Below are 20,821 nucleotides of genomic sequence, written 5' to 3'. Positions count from 1 at the left end.
AATGTATAATACCTGGGACAATTAGTTCAATTTGGTAAATCTAATTTCAAGAAAGAGATATTTCCCCGAATTTAACAGTACTCTGGAAGCTACGAAATATCTTCTCGTCCAAATTACCCCAATACTTGAAGGTGAAGGTCTTTGCCCAATGTTAGTTGCTGGTGGTGACTTACAAATACGACACGTGGCCTCTAACGATGGGCTTTATAAGAAGGCTTACAGGAAGGTTATCCAGAAAGCAGTGGAGAAAGCTATGCTCGGGGTATCGCTGCGTGATCGAATCATAAATGAGGAAATCCGCAGAACCAAGGTCTCTGAAATAACTCAGCTCGGAAGAGTAGCATTGGGCGGGGCACATCGCTCATGCAACAGATGAGACCGAAATATTCTGGAGCAGCGACTACGAGTCCATAGAAGTCGCGTGGGTGGGCCGCCCAATAAGTGAATTGATGAGACGGTTAAGGTTGCGGGAAGACATTGGAAACGGACAGCGCAAGGCCAGTCATCGTGGCAATCTTTAGAAGATTCGTGTGCCTTGCAGTTGTCGTCTGATGACTAAAAGGAAGAAGAAGTAAAGTGATTACTGATCTCTTTTCCTCTATTGAATGAAAAAAATACACAGTTTCGAAAATTTCTTTAGTGATAAATAAAAATTAAAAATTAACTTCCGTTAAATAAGTTATATTTAACACACTATAATTATAAAATATCAATTTTATGATATTTTATAATTATAGTGTGACATACAATAGACAGGAAATCCAGTATCGAAGACAAAATTATAAACACTATTAGTATTTTACAAAACATTGTAACAGCTAACAAGTAGCTAACTTACAATAATATTGTTTCGAAATAATATTAAATTCCCCAAAAAAGATCACAGTTTTCGCGGTCGACTTCAACTTAATGTTTGTTTGTATAATTTAGTTCTATCGCCAACCTGTAATATTATATTATAATATATGTATAATGTCAAACAATAAAGTTAGGTTATGAAACCTTAGACATGCGTTAAAACAATTTTTAATCATGTGATTCCCTTACAATAGCTTTAAACATGGAAGAAGCATCTGGATATCAGCTTCGTCGTCGGCGTATAGGGAACAACCCAAATCTGGCGTTGACCTTCGAAATGGGCTACCAAGTGGACGAAGGAAAAGTTAACGAAGAAACTCCTTCTCCGAGTGCTTATAAATTATCCCTATCTAAAGAGAACTTGAATACCGCTCTTTACGATTTTAGAAACAAACAGCAATCATTTGATATACAGGTAAAAATTGTTTATAAATCTAGCAGGCCCCGCCCCCTTCGTAAATTTAATGAAACTCATTCTATCTTACGTGTAGAATTTTGTTAAATCATCTTTTTTTGCATCTCAGATCTCAATCACAGACTGGTGTTCGGGTTGTCCCCGGCCATCTTAATGCATTACTAAGCAGCTGTAGTAAAATATCACTATCAAATAAAGTGACACGCTACAAAACTGTAATCAGACCAGTTCTTATATATAAAAGCCCATATTTCGCACATGCTATCCACCCGTCATTAATGGTTCCAGGCTATACAGAACACTTAGTTGCGTAGGACCACAGGAGAGTGATACGTGCGTAAAAATGCCTTACGATATCCATGTTCATAAATTAGACATCATTACTTGGACTCACGCTTAATAAACAAATTTGTTGATTGAAGCCACCTACAAAAAATTACATCCAGTACATTCAAACGCCGCACCGTCCTGAGACCTAGACATATACTCTAGTTTCCAGAAAACGCATCAAAAAAATACACACCATGAACACAGCACATGGTCATCGTCGCCATTCAATAAACGACCGGTCACGTCTGTTAGAATTGTACATTACAGGGCACGTAACAACACCCGATCATACTAGACAAAAGCGTTGGTTTTTTTTTTCTTTGGTCACCTCTTTTACCAGCGCTAACAATTTTTGAAGTGGTAATAGTGTTATAAGCAACAAACCGAGTCGTGGTTTGGGTCCTTTGTCGGCATGCTAAGCGGTATCTATCGACGATTGACAGCCCAAGCCGAGGTTATAGAGATTGGGATGCTGCAGCCTAATCACTCCACGATAGGTCCGCCGAAGCGCTCTTAAAGCTTGGCGGACCTCGCAGTCCAGTGAATTATTAGTAGCGGCAATAGTAGTATATAGCGACCCATGCCGTCCCGAGCCCTTTAATGAGACCTTCGAGAGGAAAATTCTACCAAATTTTGAGTCTCCAAGCCGTATTCTGAGGTCTCTGAGATATGGTGAAGAGTCAGTACATAAGTGGAAATCTTCTTTATATACATAGATTATACAAATATCATATGTATATTTATTTCTAAAGTGGAATTCAGATGAGACTATTTCTAAATTGGTCTGTTTCTCGAATTCATTTTGCGATGTAACTTGAGTATTAGTAATTTCGAATAAAAGAAACCAATTGCACAAACTGATAATGATCCATTAGTTGTCTCAATCCCAGACGGCCATCCATTAGCTTTTTTCGGAAAAACCATACATAGTAGTAAGAAATATTAATTAGCTTAAAAATAATTAGCAATTCAAATATTCCTGTTATTGCAACACGTAGGTATGTTTTTGCCGATTATCAAAAATATCAATAAAAAATAATGTACGTCACTTACAAGATAATAAATTGATATTTTAATTTAAAACAGAAAAAAATGATCAAGATTTATCTCTTTCATAATGTAATAAATCCTTAGCCTTGTTCTTTAGTCTCAAGGATAAGTATAGTTTTACCATAGCTTTACTTGGTGTCTATTGTCTGAGATGTAGACAACTCCCGGCTGCCTGCGAGGGTCAAATCACGACTCGAGTAGTTTATATTATCGGATTTTAAATGCTGATCAGACATTTTCGTATGTCATAGTACGACTCATTACATAAAACCAATGAAAACATTTTCCTATCAGATCGAGGATTGTGAAGAGGAAGAGATAATTATATACAGCGACGACGAAGGCGACAATGAGAAAGCTGGGCCATCGAGTGCCGATCGTCCAATTACTCCAACACCTGTACAGGATTTTGGCACTAATGTTGTTTACACAGAAGGTATATTTTCCTAATCAAGTAACATTTTTTACCAGATAGTAACAATACCAACAGAAGGATCTGCTAGCGGTCACGGCCATGTTTATTATTCAATTTCGTTCGAATCTTCTCGTCTGCGCTTGTCATCTTGAAGCATGAGGTAAATTTGATTGTCCCAGTAATTCTACTATTTATGACGTCATCAAACAAAAACTTTTTTTGCACTGCTCTACTGTTTGACGGCAATTATGTCCTTAGTTGCCACCATCTAAACGGAATATATCAAAAATGATCACCATCAATTTTTTTTAATGGTATTACAGATTTACAAGGATGTGTTCATGCAGACAATGTCTGATGACATACAACACCGAAGTGTGAATTGCGCTTTTATCTTATACTCTTCCATTTCTGGTATAGACTTACAAAGTATTAGGTTTACTAAAAGGCTTGTGTGAATGGTGCATCATCGTCATCATTTCAGCTGTAAGACATCCACTGTTGGATAAAGTCCTCCACCATAGATGTTCAATAAGACTGGTCGAAAGCGGTCTACATCCAATTCATCATCCATTCTTCCGACGATCGGTTTTACATAACTGCTAACGAAGACAAACAAATGTTAAAAATTAATCTTATCACAGCTTTGCCTCAATAAAGACGCATAGCCGTATTTATAAATAATAAAAATGAAACGTCAAAACAATAGGCAACTAAAAGAACTTTTATCGATTTAAGACTTCCTTTTAATTGCTCAATGGGATAAATAGCAATTTATTTATAATGAACCATTGTGTTGCAAAAGATAAAGATGTAATCATTCCAAAAAAAATTGTATGATCATTTGCACATGACAATCTTTCACAGTTTACAAATAGTTTCATTGTTACAAAATATGGTATTTGTGTTTCACATAGTTACAGCTTGCATAAAGACATTTGAAAACACGAGGATCGAGTATAAAATTTTGCTTAGTCATGTCATACATCTCGTGTAAATTATTTTGCATTGTAGATAAACTACATATCACATGTAAACATCGATGTATTGTGGTTTCGAATCTCATGATATAACACCGGACATATGTGCTATCTTATATGGCCATCTTTGAAAATTTGATGTTGTAATCATCTTTAAAAGGAATAAAGTAACAACGTAGTGTCTATTTCAATGCCAAATCTATTGTTTAAAAATTTAAGCGGTGCAACTCTAAATAATGACTTTTAAAACAAGTTTGTATCACCACATTTTAATTAAGCTATGATGAGCATTTTGTCCAACTCGTGATTTTTGAGCGGAAAAAAGAATAATATTATATATACAATAAGGATAACTATTTTGTTAATGTATATTTAAGTAAAAATGAAAAGTGAATAGCACTTTTCAACATTTACCGTAATGTATTTCGTAAATGTTTAAGTTTACTTTTTAATGTGCCGTGCCAAAGAATAAAATAAAAATGTTTGCTACTACTCGTATAGTTGATTACGAACACTGTCCGATAGACGCAGCGTGGGTAGGCTCGCACTAAGCGGACCGATGAAAATTAAGGTCGCTGGGAGTCGCTGAGCACGTGCACGAACGTACGTTTAGGTGAAGCCTTCCTGTAAAGATCTATTGGCTGAAATGATGAATATTTCATTTTTAATACGGAATGGTGTTTTTATTATAGAGTATGTAACTAAAAAACTGTTATTTTAACAGGCCCGCAAGCTTGCGACTTCCTGAAGGTTAACGCAATTGAACATGACTGCTACACTGACGTGTCAGACGCAGACACCGATGAAGAAGAATAATTTATTGTTCTTTATATTAATTATGATTTTTTTGTTGCTGTTAATAAAATGAAATTATAATGTTTCTCACAATTTTAAAATGATATCAGAATATGAATGTTAAATATAATTAAAAAATATTTATAAAAAACGAACATGTACGTAAAAATTATGCTTAAAAGTAATTAAAGATATAATTGAAAATAATTATCTTTAATAAACATTGTGAAAAAAATATGCAATATATTCGTACAAAACTGTTGTTTCAACTTGAAAATCTAACAACACGAAAAATTTCCTGTTATAATTTTTTTTGTATATTATACTCTTAATGTTTTGTTTAAATATAAACTTCGCTAAATACTTTAAGCCAGACTTACTATCCAGGTTAGTTTTAAAAAGACTTAAAAAGAGTAACATACCTTTATTTTTGGAACCATATTTTTTTATTTTATCATAGCTTTTGTGTTTTCTCGATGTCAGATGCCGTGTACCCGTTGGATTTTGTAGCTTTAGTAGGGTTGTGATGTAGTGCTATCGAAATCGCTGTGCCGCGCTTTAGTAAAGCGCTGGCAGATGTAGAAAAAAGAATACAATCGCCAACGCTACGAGCGTTGATAGCCGATATTTATCCACGTCAATATAATATATAGTAACAATGCTCTATGGCTTTGTCGAAAGCCAGAAAACATTACATTACATGATTCTCCACATTCGGAGGCGACCAAGTTCTGCGATCGTATGGGATATCGTCTTCTGATTTGGTGCAATGAAACTAAAATAGTAGATGTTGACTTGTGTAATATTAACACAATCAACGCATGTATAATGTCACATGAAAATCGAACATCTCGATATATCCAGTGCAGGTCGTGTGTTTTGTAGTTTTGTGTCAAGCAGTGCGCTTGAAGGAGTGACGTCAGGGACGTAGTTTTGCATTTGGGAACGTTAAGTGTTTAGTAGTAGAGAGAGTCACCACAATCGCATCGACTGTAGCTTCATGGAGTAACTGTGCGAAGAGGTCCTCGTAAGGGAACCTAATGCACGTCAGAAATCCCTTGAACAGTGGAGGAAAAAGCTGCAGCAATTCTTATCACACTAATAGGGGAAAACAAGCCTGGTTCGCAAGAAATCTTGAATATTTAAGATGAAACTACCAGGTTAAAACTTAAGCACGTTTTAGGTGGCAACACCTACAATTAACAGATTTGTATAATTGATAACAGTGTCAGTCAAGTGTGAACGTCACACTTTTTTTAAAGAAATTGAGCTAAGGTCTAGCAAATCTAAACAATGGTGTTCTGTATGACAATTATTCTTTGGATAGTTCTCGGGCAATCACAGCTCATTCGAAAATGTATTAACTTCGTTTAAGATCCTTCTTTAATATATCTGTTAATACTAACAATTATTTAATACAAAACAAGACTAAAATGTAATATTCTTTAAAACTATAGAAAGATAGAACTTTGTTGTCTGGTGCAGTGATATTGAGGTATTCGTATTTGCATTTTAATATCCTATACGGAGTATTATGGGGGTCACTTTTACAAACTTTCTTTATCGTTACATTCAACGAGATACACACTCCGAAACCAATAAATGTATAACTTTAATATGCGAAAATTATTATTTCTGACAAAATTCCGGCTTACACAAATTAACTTCGTTTCTTTAAATAAAAATGAAAAATGGACATGAAATTACTTACGCATATTCATCATGCAAATACGGTAAAATTAACCTTCTTTTATTTTTATTTTAAAATAAATTACAGTGTAATAATATCATGTAGTTTTCTTAATCCAAATTAATATATTATCATTTCAAGCGTAAGGCCCGTCGTTCACGGCGACTTTTTGTAGCGATGCAATCGCGTGACAATCGATAGTAGCGCAGCGGTGGCTGGCTTTATGCCCTTGCCTACGATTCAGTTACGATGCAAGCGCTACTCAGATCGAAAAAACAATTCCTACGATCGCTACAGTTACATTATTTATTAGTCATGTTGTCTTCGGTGGTCTTCGTACGTAAGCGGCCGAAGCGTGAGCAACGAAAGCAGCATCTATATTGGATGTAATCCCAGAATACTTTGTTCATCATTTAAAAACATTTAAGACTAAAAAATTTGCACTGATGTTCGATTCTCCACTGACGCGCCTCCGTCCCTCCGTTCTCTCCTCGTCTCAATGCAACAACGCATTGGCATCGCTACTGTAGAGCGTTGCAAATACAACACACTTTAAATAAACGAACGACAGCATCGCTACACAGTCGCCATATGGACGTGGCCTCTCACGAAGAATTAAATAATTCATCTTTCTACCTATGCATTCAATTTTGTTTACTTAGCTTTTATGAAATGTGCATGATAAAATTGTACAGTTGTTACCCCTCTAATAAACAATTATATTATAAATATTTTGACCCGTAGTTAAAACTTTTGCTTTTATAACGAATTTTATTTTATTTTACTACACCGACGTAGGCAGCCTCAATTATTTTTCTGGCAGTGTATAAATAAATGTACAAGAAAAATAAACTTTAGGATTAAATAATAAAGCACAAAGGGGCTAGCACATTTTAATTTTATGTACACCTGTTTAAGATTTACCAATATAAATGAAAGTAATTTACTTTCGAGGATTATAAACATTATGATTGTAGTAAATACATATTTACTAAACATCCTTTAACAAATTCTAGATTACATAAGTTGTGAATATATTTCATATTTTTAGACAGAAAATAAACCTTTGTTTTTTATAATTTGATACGGGAAGATGATATTAAATAATGCAATTTTTTTATTTTTCTCATATAATTGAACTATCTTCATAAAATATTTAGGTTATATTTATGTATGCTCTTTTCGATTTACATTACAGTTGCTACATTAGTATAAGTTTACAACAAATCTTGTTTAGGTATAAATAAAGAATTGTAGATTTGGTACAGATAAAGAATATTTCCTCATCTATTATAAATACTTAGGATTCGAATGAAATTTATTTGTTTGGCGTTTCTCTATATCTAATAACGTCATCATATAAGGTAAGGGCACTAGTAGTTGACCATTTACTAGTAGTTGACCGTCTTGTATGAAATTTTAAATAATAAGCGTTGTGTTTATCGTATCTAATTAAAAAATTAATTTATAAGTAGCTGCTCTCATCTATTTACAACTGCGAAAAGCTCAGAACTAAAGCGCATTGTGTGTAGCAGGAGCCGATAGTTGTTTTTGACAGGGTTCAACTGTGAGGCACGTTTTTTGATTTCGTGACTGAATATTATATTTTTTCTATGTGAAAATTAAAGTTTTGACATATGTGTGGTCTTATTTACCATAAAAGTAGGTTTTTATTCATATGGTCAACTACTGATGCTAAATACGGTCAATTACTAATTTAATTTAATTTTTCAGATTTTAATTGGTCAACTACTGAAGCAAACACTTAATATGAATCAAATAAAAATTTAAGTGTTTACGATTTGTTTAATTGAAAGACTTCTTAGTAAAACTTAATCTAAAGGGTATAAGAATTTCCTTTAAGCACCCACTGATATTCTAAAATTTGAATGTATGTGGTCCATCAAAAAAACATTTTAGCAGCGCTCTTAAGTGGTCAACTACTGGTGCCGTTACCTTACATTGTTGATAAATAAATCGTGTCGCTAACGAGAGTTTTTTTACAAAACAATTTGTCCAATTCGCAACAACGGATAGTACTTTTTTCACAGAAGAATTGTTATTATTTTATTTTGTATATTCACTAGACTACTTAATTTTAACCACGTAATAGTGTGGTATATAAAATTTATTAAAATAATGACTGAAATTTATAGTACATAAATATACATAATATACTATAAACGAAACATATAAGATCTAGACTAGTTTTATGATAGGAAAATGTCTATGTACAGAGAAGTCGAATTCGGGAGGCACGGTCGAATCCCGTTTATGTCCACCGGCAAGCAATTTTAAAACGACGAAGTTGGTTTTCGCCACTTTTAGGAGATCTGTTACCTGTAAATAAAATTTTATATTTAAATAAACTGCATCAAACAGAATTTTAATATTATAAACAAGATTAGAGAAGCAAATAATTACCTCTTGATCAGGTGTTGTGATCGTTTCTAAAAGAGACCGGGCTTGTTGAAAATGCTTACAACCACCTAAGTAAAGAATGACTGGATTTTCATACCTGTAACAATCATTGTTTTCTTTTAAAAATCTTTTCATTTTTATTGCTCAATAAATTATAACAACAAATAAAAAATATATACATTTGTGTATGTATGAAGTAAATCATATTCAAGATAAATGTAAATTCATTAATAGCCACATGTGACAATATTTTTTATAAATTATCACAAATCTTGACATATCATAACTATACCGAAGTCGTTACCATAAAATAAATAAATTGGACTGGTGGTAATTTTTTAAACCACACTCATAGATTAGAATGAAATATTATTGGCAAAAAAGAAAATTATCATAAATAAATAATAAAATCTAAAAATATAATAAAAAAATAATAAAATCCTTAAAAATTAATTTACATTAATTTACTTTAAAATATTTCTTTTACAATATTAACTGTTCAACACTGCTGCTTCCAAATTTAAAAAAGAACAATAATATGAAATAATAAAAAAATGTTGATTCCCTCTCATATAACGAATTCTCTAAATAATAATAAAGGAGTTTAAACATTTATAACAGAATTGATAAAAAATTAATCTTACACAGACATAAAAAAGAGATCAGGTAATTCAACCTCGGTAAGTCTTGCTTGATGCACAGGCTGTTGATGGATACCGTGATCATACCACGATCCACCGAATTATGAGGCGACCAAGCTATTCGATCACTTAGACTGTTGCTCCGTGAAGAAACTGGCCGGAGAAAGGGAACCTTGGATTAGGCTAGCACATTCTAAAAAGCATAAGCCCTGGGAAAAGGGGTGAGATTCCTGTATTATTTGATTTGAAACGCCTGGTACGTGGAGGCATTACGAGTCATAATCATGGTAACCATGTCAACAGATGCCCACTACAAGATAGAGGTTTCCCCCAGAAATCTACACAATAACTGAACTTTGAGAAACCATGACTAAGTGGACGCTCTATCTGTGAGGGAGGGTGGGGCGCCCTGCGTCTAAAGGCAGGAGGTCCCCACTCGAAAACCTTTACCGGTAAGCAACAAGGTGACAACATATAATAATATTAAAGATGAGTTTGAGAGAGTTATAGCAAACTAGGGCAGCAACTTACTTAGCCGGTTGAGTCATCTCGCAAAACTCGTGGTAGAGGACCTGCGGCGGCGTGAGCACGGACAGAGGGGCGAAGCGATGCTTGTACCGCACGGCTTCGTTGTCGAACTCAGACTCTGGTTGTTGAATCTTGCCTTGAAGTTTAAACGCCACCAGTGCCTATAAATGTGTTCAAAATTGCAATATTTCTATTTTATTATACAGATTCCTGTTAAAATGAATTACAAAACTATCAAATTAATACTAACAATTATATTTTTTAAATAAGGTAAAAACTATTTTTTTAAAATCATCTGCAATCATATAAGATTGAACATGCCTAATTTACTTGCACTAGTCTAAATTCTACCCTCAAATACTATTGTAATTTATTTGTGGGTTGAAATGAATGAGGTAAAATTTTAATAATATTAATAATCTTAAGCCACTGTTATTAGTTATCTTTTTAAGAAAGAAAAACAGTTATTCTAATGTGATCATTAGAAGAATGTACGGAAAATTTTATTTGATGTATAATTCATCTCTTGTTAAGCACAACCTTATAAATTATATTTTGTTAATTTCAATAAAAAATTATATTTTGTTAATATTGCAATTGTTACTTATTAATAGTAATTATACTCAACTGCATAATTATTTTAAAAAATAACAAGATATAGACTACTTTATTATGTATACGGTACCAAATCCGGCTACTCCTAACATTTTGCAGAAGGCAAAGATTGGCTTGCAAATGTGGAGTGTTGTTTTTTGTCCCACAGGTACTGTGAATTGTTACAGACACTACAAAACTAAATTCGTTTCCCATGTACCAGAACAAATGCCGAGTACTATACCTGTTACATTTACAGAATCCAGGAATTATTCCTAAATAAAAAATTATAACACTTATTGAAAGAATTTTTCTACATTTAGTATATTCCGTAACTTACTAGAATTATTTACTTTATTTAATTAAATTAGGTCTGCTTACAGTCATTTCTATTTAGCATAACATAATAAAAACAATTTTAAACAAACAGTAAAGACAAATTAATTACAAGATATTTATTGAAACAAATGTTCATTTTTTATATAAGCTCTGCTGGCCGCTTTCGTAATGTCAAGACTATGATATATTACTATGTATATATGTATTTTTTTAATCTTTGTAATGTCTTTATCATTGTAATTTTCTCCATATACTGCGTGGATTTATAATTCTATCGAGAATTAAACCTGGCAAGAAAATCGACAGTTACTTTTAATGCAAATTTACAATTTTTTATTGCAATAATTCATCTATTTGATACGTGAATTCGAGTGAATCTTTAATTTTCCAATGGGGGCTGATCCTAATAGTATACCTTGTAGTATCCACCGCACATGTTCTGCAGCACCTGGCACATGAGAGCCTCTCGCGCGTAAGGCCGCGTTCGCTTTTTATGTTTTCTCGCGGAACTCCGCTTGGTCTCACGACGAACTGTCTCCCCCGCTAGACCTTCAGCGCGTCCCAATGCCGACAGCAACCATCCGTATAGGAACTCGTATAAATACCTGCAAAAAATTAAAACATTTATTTATTTTTTAGTTAATATCCTAATTGAGTCCAAGAGAGTGTTCTTTTATAATCTTTTAAAAGTTGACAGCGACATTGCGCGTCTAATTATTGGTAATACATGCCATAAGCTGACAGCGACAACAGTGAAAGATTTCTTCATAAATGAACAGGCATTATCAATTTCAAGTTCTCTGATGTTCTGAGCTAAAGCTAAGCTTAACCTATCATTACAATATAAGGTATTACAGTATAAGGAAGTAAGTAGAGGAATATTAAATCATATTTATTTATCGGCCCTTTGAAAGATTATTTTTCGCTCCGATTGATTGTCGAATTATTTCACTATTTAAATTTATATTATCTTTGTCAGCTCCTGGAAAATCTATTATAAATTTTGTTAAAAAAAAGTATTCATTTTCGTATTGTAAATGGGTATTCAATTGCGGCTCGCATAAAATTTCAAATTTTGAAGAATAGCCCACGCTATCAAAGAGCTTGCCCACTTCTGGTCTATAAACCAAAACCATTTAAACAGTTTCTGAAATATATTTTCTAGTCATCTCTTTTATTATCATCATCATTACAGTTGTATGACCTACACTGCTAGACGTAAGCCATAGATTTCCATTAGGACGAATTGGAAATTGCTTACATCCATCTTTTTCTGACGACCTTGGCATAGTCGTCTGTACACCATGTGGATAGAAGTCCGACGCTACGCTTGTCGATCCATCGTCCATAATCTTATGGCCCCAACGACTGTCATTACACGAGTGAAAGGCCTGCCCACTACCACTTAAGATGACCAATCTTTCGAACATCGGTGACCTTAGTTCTAAGGATCGTCTCATTCAACTATTAGTTTTGAATAACATCTGACTACAGTAAGGAATGGTTACCAGAATATGTAGTGGTACTCGTGCACGCTGTAGAGCTCCAGCTCGAGTCCAGCGAGCAGGTATGCGATCATGACGCGCAGCACGTGGTACAGCACCCACGTGCCGAAGCACGCACGCGCTGCTCCACCCGCCGCGCATGCGCCCCCCACCAGCGCGTCCACGCTCTCCGCCTGCGACACATATACACAACACTATATCAACGTATTCAGCTGACTTGATAATTATTCCATCTAATGTGAGATACATTAGATGGCAGTTACAGTAAAAACCTATTAAGAATAAATAATAAAGAATACCTGACACAGCTAACCTCTTCTTACAGTAAACAATAGAAAGATAGTAAAATTGTAAACAAAGAATTAGAAAAAATTAAATTAAATTTGATACCAACTGTGATAATATCTACAAATTTAATCAGAAAATGCTTTAAGCACTAAACAAATTGTAATAAAAATAAGAAGAAAACCAATAGTTTTGACGTTTGAGAAGTGTGGTGAAGGATGAAGGGTGATGAAAAGACGGAAACTAAAAATGGATGAGTATGTAAGATCATGTGAAGTATGTTAGAAGACCGAATGAATGATTTTAAGACTGAAAGAGAAGTAAAGAAATAAAAAGAGAGATCTGAAATCATTAATCAAAAATCGTAAATTCTCTATTCCTAAACGAGATAGGGAAGAACGAGAAGCCCCCAATAACGGGGGACAATTAAAAAAAACTAACCTCTTCTTGTAACGCAGCAAACTCATCCAGCAGTAAGGCCAACTTGTCCCGCTGACGCGCTCTGTTGTGTCCGCACACCTGCAGCAACACCGCAAACGGACGAACACATCGCAACAGGAAATTTTCCACATACTCGCGAGCCTGAAATTAATTTTAATAATACAACTATTACTACTATTCAGTATTAATAATGCTTATAATTATACAAGCCGTTACTTTCCCACTCAGTGTTAAAGTAAATTCAGTACTTCATTTGGTCTTATATGCCATTCAATCTGTACAACCTAAGACTTTTCTATAGACTGGACAGTAATAATGCTAATATACTTTTAAGATGCTATGAAATTCAACCACTTAAATTCAACAACTAATACATTCTTTAACAAAACTCCACACATCGGAACCCTGTTTTTTTACCATAAAATTAATGAGAAGAAAATTTGGATGGAAGAAAATAACATATAAAAGCCAGTTTAACTAAGTAACCCATTATAGATTTTGTTTAATTGTTTGTATTTAAATTCTGCAAAAGTGCAGTGTATAAGTTGAGGATCTTAAATTTTAAATAAAAAAATTATGTCCTCTTTTTCACATAAAACACGTAAAACTGTCTTACACACAAATGTCTTACACGTAAAACATTCTTACAATTTAAAACGCTGCCGCCGTTCTTTATAAAGAATAGAGATATATAATTTGATTCAAAAACACATATTCACAAGTGCTCTTTGAACCTTATGTTATGGCCTAGATTTAACCACTTTTTTATAATTTCTTGTAATATAATAGTAAGTACAATTTCTTCATTGTATATTTACATGTGTTTTAACTTCTAAAAGTAAAGCATGTAATCAGCATCCCGCATCTTCCAACAACCTTAACATGGTCTGTCTACCTGGTGAAAAGTTGTCCCACAGGGCGTTTGCCAGTCCATGGTTTCCACTCCAGAACCTTAAGGTCAATTGCCACGTCGATTTGCCAATCTAATAGTCTATATTATTTTATTACATATAGATCTCCCCATTCCCTAGTTCAGCCCTCTCCAGAGCTCATTAGGTGACAGTAGTTGCCAATGCAGCCCCTAGAGTGAGAGGTAATAGTATATGTAATTAATTATTAATGAATTTATATTACCTGCGAGGTACCGACAGGAGATTTCGGTGTGATGGCAGGAGGATTTACAAAACTCCTGATAGACTCCCGAAGTATCTCAACAAAGGGGTGCGGAGGGCGGGGCTGACCGAGTGGTGATGCTATAGCACTCTGCGCCATGGACGCTGTTGTTGCCGGTGATGGACTCAGGTATAACAATTGTAGCGCCGATCGCGACAGAATACACGCACGTTGTCGGCTGAACTCCATGAAGAAATCCTGTAATAATTGTTAATTAAATTAGCTAAGCTAGCACTTTGATTCTTATTCCGTTAACATAGTACAAAAACAGAAACCTCTCTTCAAAATATACCAAGAATAAATCCAAACTCCTTATTAAAAACTGTAAGTATATGAATTTATCTTTCATATTAATAGTAAAAAAAAATTGTGTTTTTGTTGATTGAAATGTGTAAAACTTGGTTTTTTGACTCATTCACATGATTATTATTATAGCCAAAAACATTAAACACATCGTTCAAAAAGAGCAACTGTTGAGTTTCTGGCGAGTTCTCTAATATTCATAGCGTTAAAATTATCGACGTTTCAAACGTAAAAAATCTACTATTCTAGATTAAAAAAAAATACTTGTGACGACTCCCAAACCTTGCGATAATAAGTAACGAAGCAGTACTTCTGTGAAATTCAATTCATCAATATGTTCTTACCAGTGCTGTGTGAAAATTTGTACAGGAGGTTATTTTCCAGGCGTGTCTAAGTCGAGTTACAAGCTCGTCGAAATATTGCAGCGCCTCCGTGCGCGGTTTGATACGCGTGTAACGAGGAAATGTGGGAGGCAACAGACGCTGGTTGATCATCGGTTCAAAACCCATTGGATTGGGGGAATCGGCTGAAACAGTACAATTTTTAAATGTAAGAAGCATTATGGTGTTCCCATTGTTGAAACATATTATATGTGTCTTTCAGGTCTTTGTCCTAAAATGTGTCCTCTAGAGATTTTACTTCATTATTGGTAATTAACTAATCCAAAGTCTATGAGCCCGTTGAAAAGTTGTAGTTCTCAAATACACCCAGTATTGTCACTAATCCATTTTTTTTTTATTTGTGCAAATATTTATTTTTATATTGTATTGAAAATTTAAGTTCATTTTGAAATAAAAATTTGAAATTACATAAGTCAGGTCATCATGGCGACTTTTGAGGTAGACCCATGCTTAAAGTAGGCGTCTATCGGTTGATATGATGATAACATAATCTTAAATTAAGTATTTAAAAATTTTAAGGTTGTCTTTTTTTAATTTATATCAATATAAACATTGATAGTTGAATTACTAATTAAATGACGCTCTGCAGATACACATAAAACTAAAAATGTTGTAAATTACATATCTCAAAAAAGGTAAAAACAATTATATATCACAAATTAATTCAACTTACAATTTTCTACAGGCTGTGTGCCTTTTCCTGATGTTTTGATAATGACCTTCATCATTTCAGAGCAGCCATTCAGTAATGCTACACAATCAGCTCCAGATTGAGAATCCCGTCTTGTAATCAGCAAAAGAGCCTGGTAGAACATTCTTGTAAAACGGATTCTAGCGGCAAGAGCTGGCCACAAATTATTAGCCTGGAATCAACTTGTGTATAAGTAAAATAAATACTATGATGATGTAACTAAGAGGACCATATTAAACACATACTTCATCCTCAAAACTCCTGGCCTTTTTGTTCAACACTTCCTCTTGTTCTCTTAACAAGGCAATGCACTTCTGTTCGCTAACCTCGAGACTGGCATCATATGTGTTGCCAATTTGTGGATTAGAGCCAAGACGGTAACCATATCCCATAGGAAGAAAATCTTCCTCTTCAAATACCTGTGCTCTACAACAAAGCAAATGTTACATAGAGTAAATTAAATTTTTAAGTCTGACATTCTCAATTATCACTTTAATATGTATACCCCCGCCTTTATTTTAAATAATTATTTATAAAATATTTGTTCCACAGATGAGGGTGTTCTTGGTCAGTGCTGTATACAGAAACTATTATTTGGATACAGATAAAATTAATTTATTCAACCTTATAATATTAATAACACTCTTATTAATAGTGAACTTTTTTTCTAAATCTATTTTTTACTTTATTCTGCATTCCAAGATGATTTAGTTAAGAAAAAGGAGGAAGAAACTGCATTACAACACATGCTTTATAAAAACCTTATAACACATGTCTATATGTATTCCATGGATTCTTTTTATTTAAATATCTATCCATTGAATGATATGCTTTTGTTGTCAATTTATTTTTAATATGTTTTCTGAATTTTATTAATGGAAGAACTATTAAACTGCTTCGATTTTAAACAAAAAAAATATCGATTTTTGTAGTTGAAATTTTTTTACAGCTATTTCTCCATGGTACCTAATAAATACACATATTTACATATAATTATTGTAAAATTAAAAAAGATATTATCATATACAAATCTCGAGCTCAAAGTATAAATCTCATTTCTTAAAACTATTTTCTCAAGGTGATGCCATAAAGTACTCAGATAGTTCATTTTTACAAATAAATATATTTATCTGTATTTCATTACAAAGTTTGTATATATATATATATATATATATATATATATGTACAAACTTAACATAACTTAATATAACTGTATTCGGTTGTAGAATTACATAAGAAAATCCAACTAGCATATACAAGCATAAAATATAAAATACACAAGTATAATATATAGGCTGATGTTAATGGTAATAATAATGTTACTTTTAAATGTACTGATAAAAGTCGGCAAAAAAAATTGAGAATCCCTGGCCTCTGAATTAGTGTTCATTATATTACAGAAGCCAAATTATAACATTAAATTACTTATTTAGTAATTTTAAATACTTTGATTGCAATGTATTTACAGTATCATATAAATCTAAGGATACTATGTTATAGTTTATGTTTATTTGTCTTATTAATGTCTATTTTTAATTATATTTGTACAACACTTACTTATTGATGCAATCTCGGATACAGTCCAATAGCTTGTAAACTGCAATACAATATGCTTTTAGCGTTTTGTTTAATATTGAATGTGGCTGATGCAAGTACAGATTTGTAAAGACTGTCTGTGCTAGCGAGTGACCTTCCAACCAGGAGACAATGCATGCCATTGTTGCATCTATCACACCAATGACTTCATTAGGTTCTAAATCATCAATTTTTAATTTACCACACTAAAAAAAAAAACAAAGAATATTAAATGTCTTATTTTACTATATATTGAGTGACATGGTCAGAATTAAAGATCATTAAAAAGGCTCAAAAACAGATCTTCACTAAAAGGATTAGGAGAGCCAGCCTCAGAAATGGGAAATAATGGCAAATGAAAAAATGTTACTTCTCCTTTAGTCCATTTCTTATGACATAAGATATATTAATTATTTAACATGGAACTTTATTAGCATTATTTTATTGGGCATATAATATATATTACACATATTACAAGAATATAAAGTAATTAACATACAGCAACTGCTTGTTGAAAATTTAAAGGTTTTGGATTGCCACGGTTACACAACATTCCAGCATCCATTTTAGGATCCATCATCTCAATAGCAGACATTGCTTCAAACAAACCAAATAGGTGGCCATCGTGTAGTAATTCTCCTAGCTTTAAATCTGAAATCAATATTATATATTTTTCACAGGAATATAGATAAAAAAATCAAAAATCATCTATATATTACAAAAATACTATTACAGATCCTAAATACCTATATAATACACAACTGGTTTGCAGTGGACCAATCCCCTGTCAGTGAGAATTTTAATTTTTCTGGCTAACTTTTTAAAACAGCTTCAAAGCAACGGAGCAATATAAATGTCACTATTTTAGTAGGAAAAAATTTTACAGTGCCATCTTAAATGCTTATTATTTTAGTTGTATTTGGCATAGAAAGGTTATTCTTGTTAAGAGGCCATTAATCCATAAAAGGTTGGGAAATGAAATGCCCCAATAACTGTCAAAGTGATCCAAAAGGACGGAAGACACAATGGAGGTCTATATTGGCATGTTAAAAACGTGGCAATATGGGCAGACAATGTTTTAATGATTTGACAGCTACATGACAAAAAAGCGCTGCATTAATTTCTCTCAAAACCGCGAGTAGCTTTTGAGCTGAGAATTTCAATTGTTGTTTTTGATCTAGATGTGTTGACCCACAATGTTAAACCCATAACATATTTAAATATATTTTAACACATCACTGCTTGAAACCAATGCAAGCGAAAATCATATTAAAAAAATTATTAAAATGGATTTCTATTTATCTAAATGAGAGTGTTTTATTTGTAAACATAAAGTCAAAACATATCCCCAGTTTTCATGTGTTCTTGCTCAGTAGGCAAATGTTTAAGAAGCTCAACAAGTGTTACTTATTAAAACTTGCATATGCCATATTAAGTATCACATGTAGATCTAGCCTTCAAATTTTTATTGAGTTTTGGTAATATGGAATAAATACAGGTGCAGTGGGTTCTCTGAAACCGACTGATTTTGAAGGTGGTCCATGAAAAAAAAGTCCGGAAACCTTTGTTTTATACCATAACTATATTTTGTGGGTCCAGGCTCTCCTTACAATACCACAAACAAACTTATACCTTGTAATAAACAATCTTATAGATCAAAATAATTTATGTGCAATTATACCTTGAATACATTTAAAGAAATCTGAGGTTATATCAACCCAATTATATGTGACTTCAGGAGTGGCTGGTAGAGAATCCATTGTCCTGCAAAATATAAAATAAAATGCTTTCCTTAATTTTATACTCTTTAATCATTATGTTGTTTTAAAATTTAGCTGCTCCCAATAATGATGCAAGGAATTCTGATTTTAAATAATATGTTTGTTTAAATTAAAAATCTATATATACAATTAATGCTTGTTTTTGATAAATAGTAATGATATTGTATAACCTACTGTGAATAAAGATAGTGTTCGATGTAAATTGTATTTCATTTATACTGCTGAAATATTCATTTTCTTATTAAGAAAAGATGTTTATATTTTAACTATATAACAACCACATAAATAAAACCTAGGTGACGGGTCATACAGAAATATAAAATACATTTAAAACTACAACTACTTTCGACCTGTTAATGTAGCTTATTTTGATTCAGAGTAGAAACAGGTAACCAAATTTGTTTGATAGCTTAAAAGTATTGCATTACATTAATGATTACTATTGCTTGAAGAATTAGTAATACCTTGTTAGATATTTTTTAAAAACACCGCAATACTTGTTTGGTTAACTATTGTTTGCCCTTTACCATCATATTTTTAATCTTAATGTAGTTCCTTATCAAACCGTGTTTTCAAATTAATTGAAAAAATCACAAACGTAATGCGTTCCTTCCAAAATAATTTGATAAGAATACTTGTAAATTTGCTTAGAATTGAGTCATAAAACTGAATAGCTTAACATTTATCAACAATGAAATGATGTGCAGTTGGTTAGCATAATTACATAAAAGCTACTGAATATATATTATGTGAGATTTGTTATATACATACCATAATAATATTAACGAATAAGCATTAGGCATATACAGTTAAAAAACGTACTTTGGTTAAACATACAATTTTTTTACAACTGTACATGCTGATCTGTACTAACCCGTCACCAATGTAATAATCATCATTATCACCCATTTTAAATTTGTAGATAAGAAGGAGTACAAGGAAAACGATTCAAAAAATAATTTACCATTTAATTTTGGACTCTATTATATGAAATAATTAACAAAGCGTATTAAATACACCCGCTTTCATTCTCATTTGACAGTTAAACATATTTTAACAGATTAAAATAACATGACATTATATTGACTATCTCATTAAATTGCCACTGCAGAAAAACGGCAGTTCATAGATTTATTTTAGGGTTTTTTTTATTTAATAATTTATTAAACACATTACAATGCAGCTTAAGCCCTTTAGTAATTGTCAATTAAAGAATTAAATATTCAAATTTATTAATTCTACATTTTTCGCTCTTTTATAGCACAAAAATTTGTACTTAACGTCTGTATAATTATTAGTAATTAAAAAAAATAAATGTTAATTATCTGTGAAACTAAAACATCGTTATTGCGAAGAGTGACAATTGAAAGATTGAAATGGCCAATTCTTTGGCATTATTATCGTGTTAACGAGTCTTGAGTTTTGTTTTTTAAATGTAAAAATAAAATCCCTAATGGCTTATTATAGAACACATTTAAATAAACATAAAGAATCATTGAAGCCTGGAGTTGACAAGGACCATATTTATCAAACAAATTGGTTCGCCTTTTCGGCAATGAATAGTTTTCCTGCTCCTAGATATTGTACAGCTAAAACCACTTAAGACAAAT

At 32.6% G+C, this 20,821-nt stretch overlaps 2 protein-coding genes across 4 annotated transcripts; one reads left to right on the top strand and one right to left on the bottom strand.

Moving 5' to 3' along the window:
* Window positions 1-1,060: 1,060 nt before the first annotated feature.
* LOC137927074 (uncharacterized) lies at window positions 1,061-4,864 on the top strand. The gene is made up of 3 exons (XM_068770862.1): window positions 1,061-1,273; window positions 2,948-3,089; window positions 4,773-4,864. The coding sequence occupies exons 1-3, from the start codon at window positions 1,061-1,063 to the stop codon at window positions 4,862-4,864; spliced, it is 447 nt and encodes a 148-aa protein (XP_068626963.1).
* A 3,633-nt stretch (window positions 4,865-8,497) lies between these two features.
* Window positions 8,498-20,264, bottom strand: Naa35 (N-alpha-acetyltransferase 35). 3 transcript variants are annotated; one of them, XM_068770846.1, is made up of 14 exons: window positions 20,176-20,264; window positions 19,112-19,194; window positions 17,930-18,081; window positions 17,413-17,636; window positions 16,101-16,281; window positions 15,838-16,027; window positions 15,108-15,289; window positions 14,422-14,658; window positions 13,288-13,428; window positions 12,565-12,734; window positions 11,472-11,661; window positions 10,127-10,284; window positions 8,958-9,051; window positions 8,498-8,873 (listed from the first exon to the last, which is right to left on the bottom strand). In XM_068770846.1, the coding sequence occupies exons 2-14, from the start codon at window positions 19,188-19,190 to the stop codon at window positions 8,733-8,735; spliced, it is 2,139 nt and encodes a 712-aa protein (XP_068626947.1). In that variant the 5' UTR covers window positions 19,191-19,194; window positions 20,176-20,264; the 3' UTR covers window positions 8,498-8,732. The 3 variants fall into 3 exon arrangements, with proteins under 3 accessions (XP_068626947.1, XP_068626945.1, XP_068626946.1); XM_068770844.1 differs by lacking the exon at window positions 20,176-20,264 and adding an exon at window positions 20,086-20,134; XM_068770845.1 differs by lacking the exon at window positions 20,176-20,264 and adding an exon at window positions 19,983-20,015.
* Between the last annotated feature and the right edge of the window lie 557 nt (window positions 20,265-20,821).

The sequence above is a fragment of the Battus philenor genome, unplaced genomic scaffold (assembly GCF_028537555.1).
Source record: "Battus philenor isolate CCGP_79_NKW_IND1 unplaced genomic scaffold, ilBatPhil1.0.hap1 SCAF_3, whole genome shotgun sequence".
NCBI lineage: Eukaryota > Metazoa > Arthropoda > Insecta > Lepidoptera > Papilionidae > Battus > Battus philenor.
This window is presented reverse-complemented; position numbering and strand designations above follow the sequence as displayed.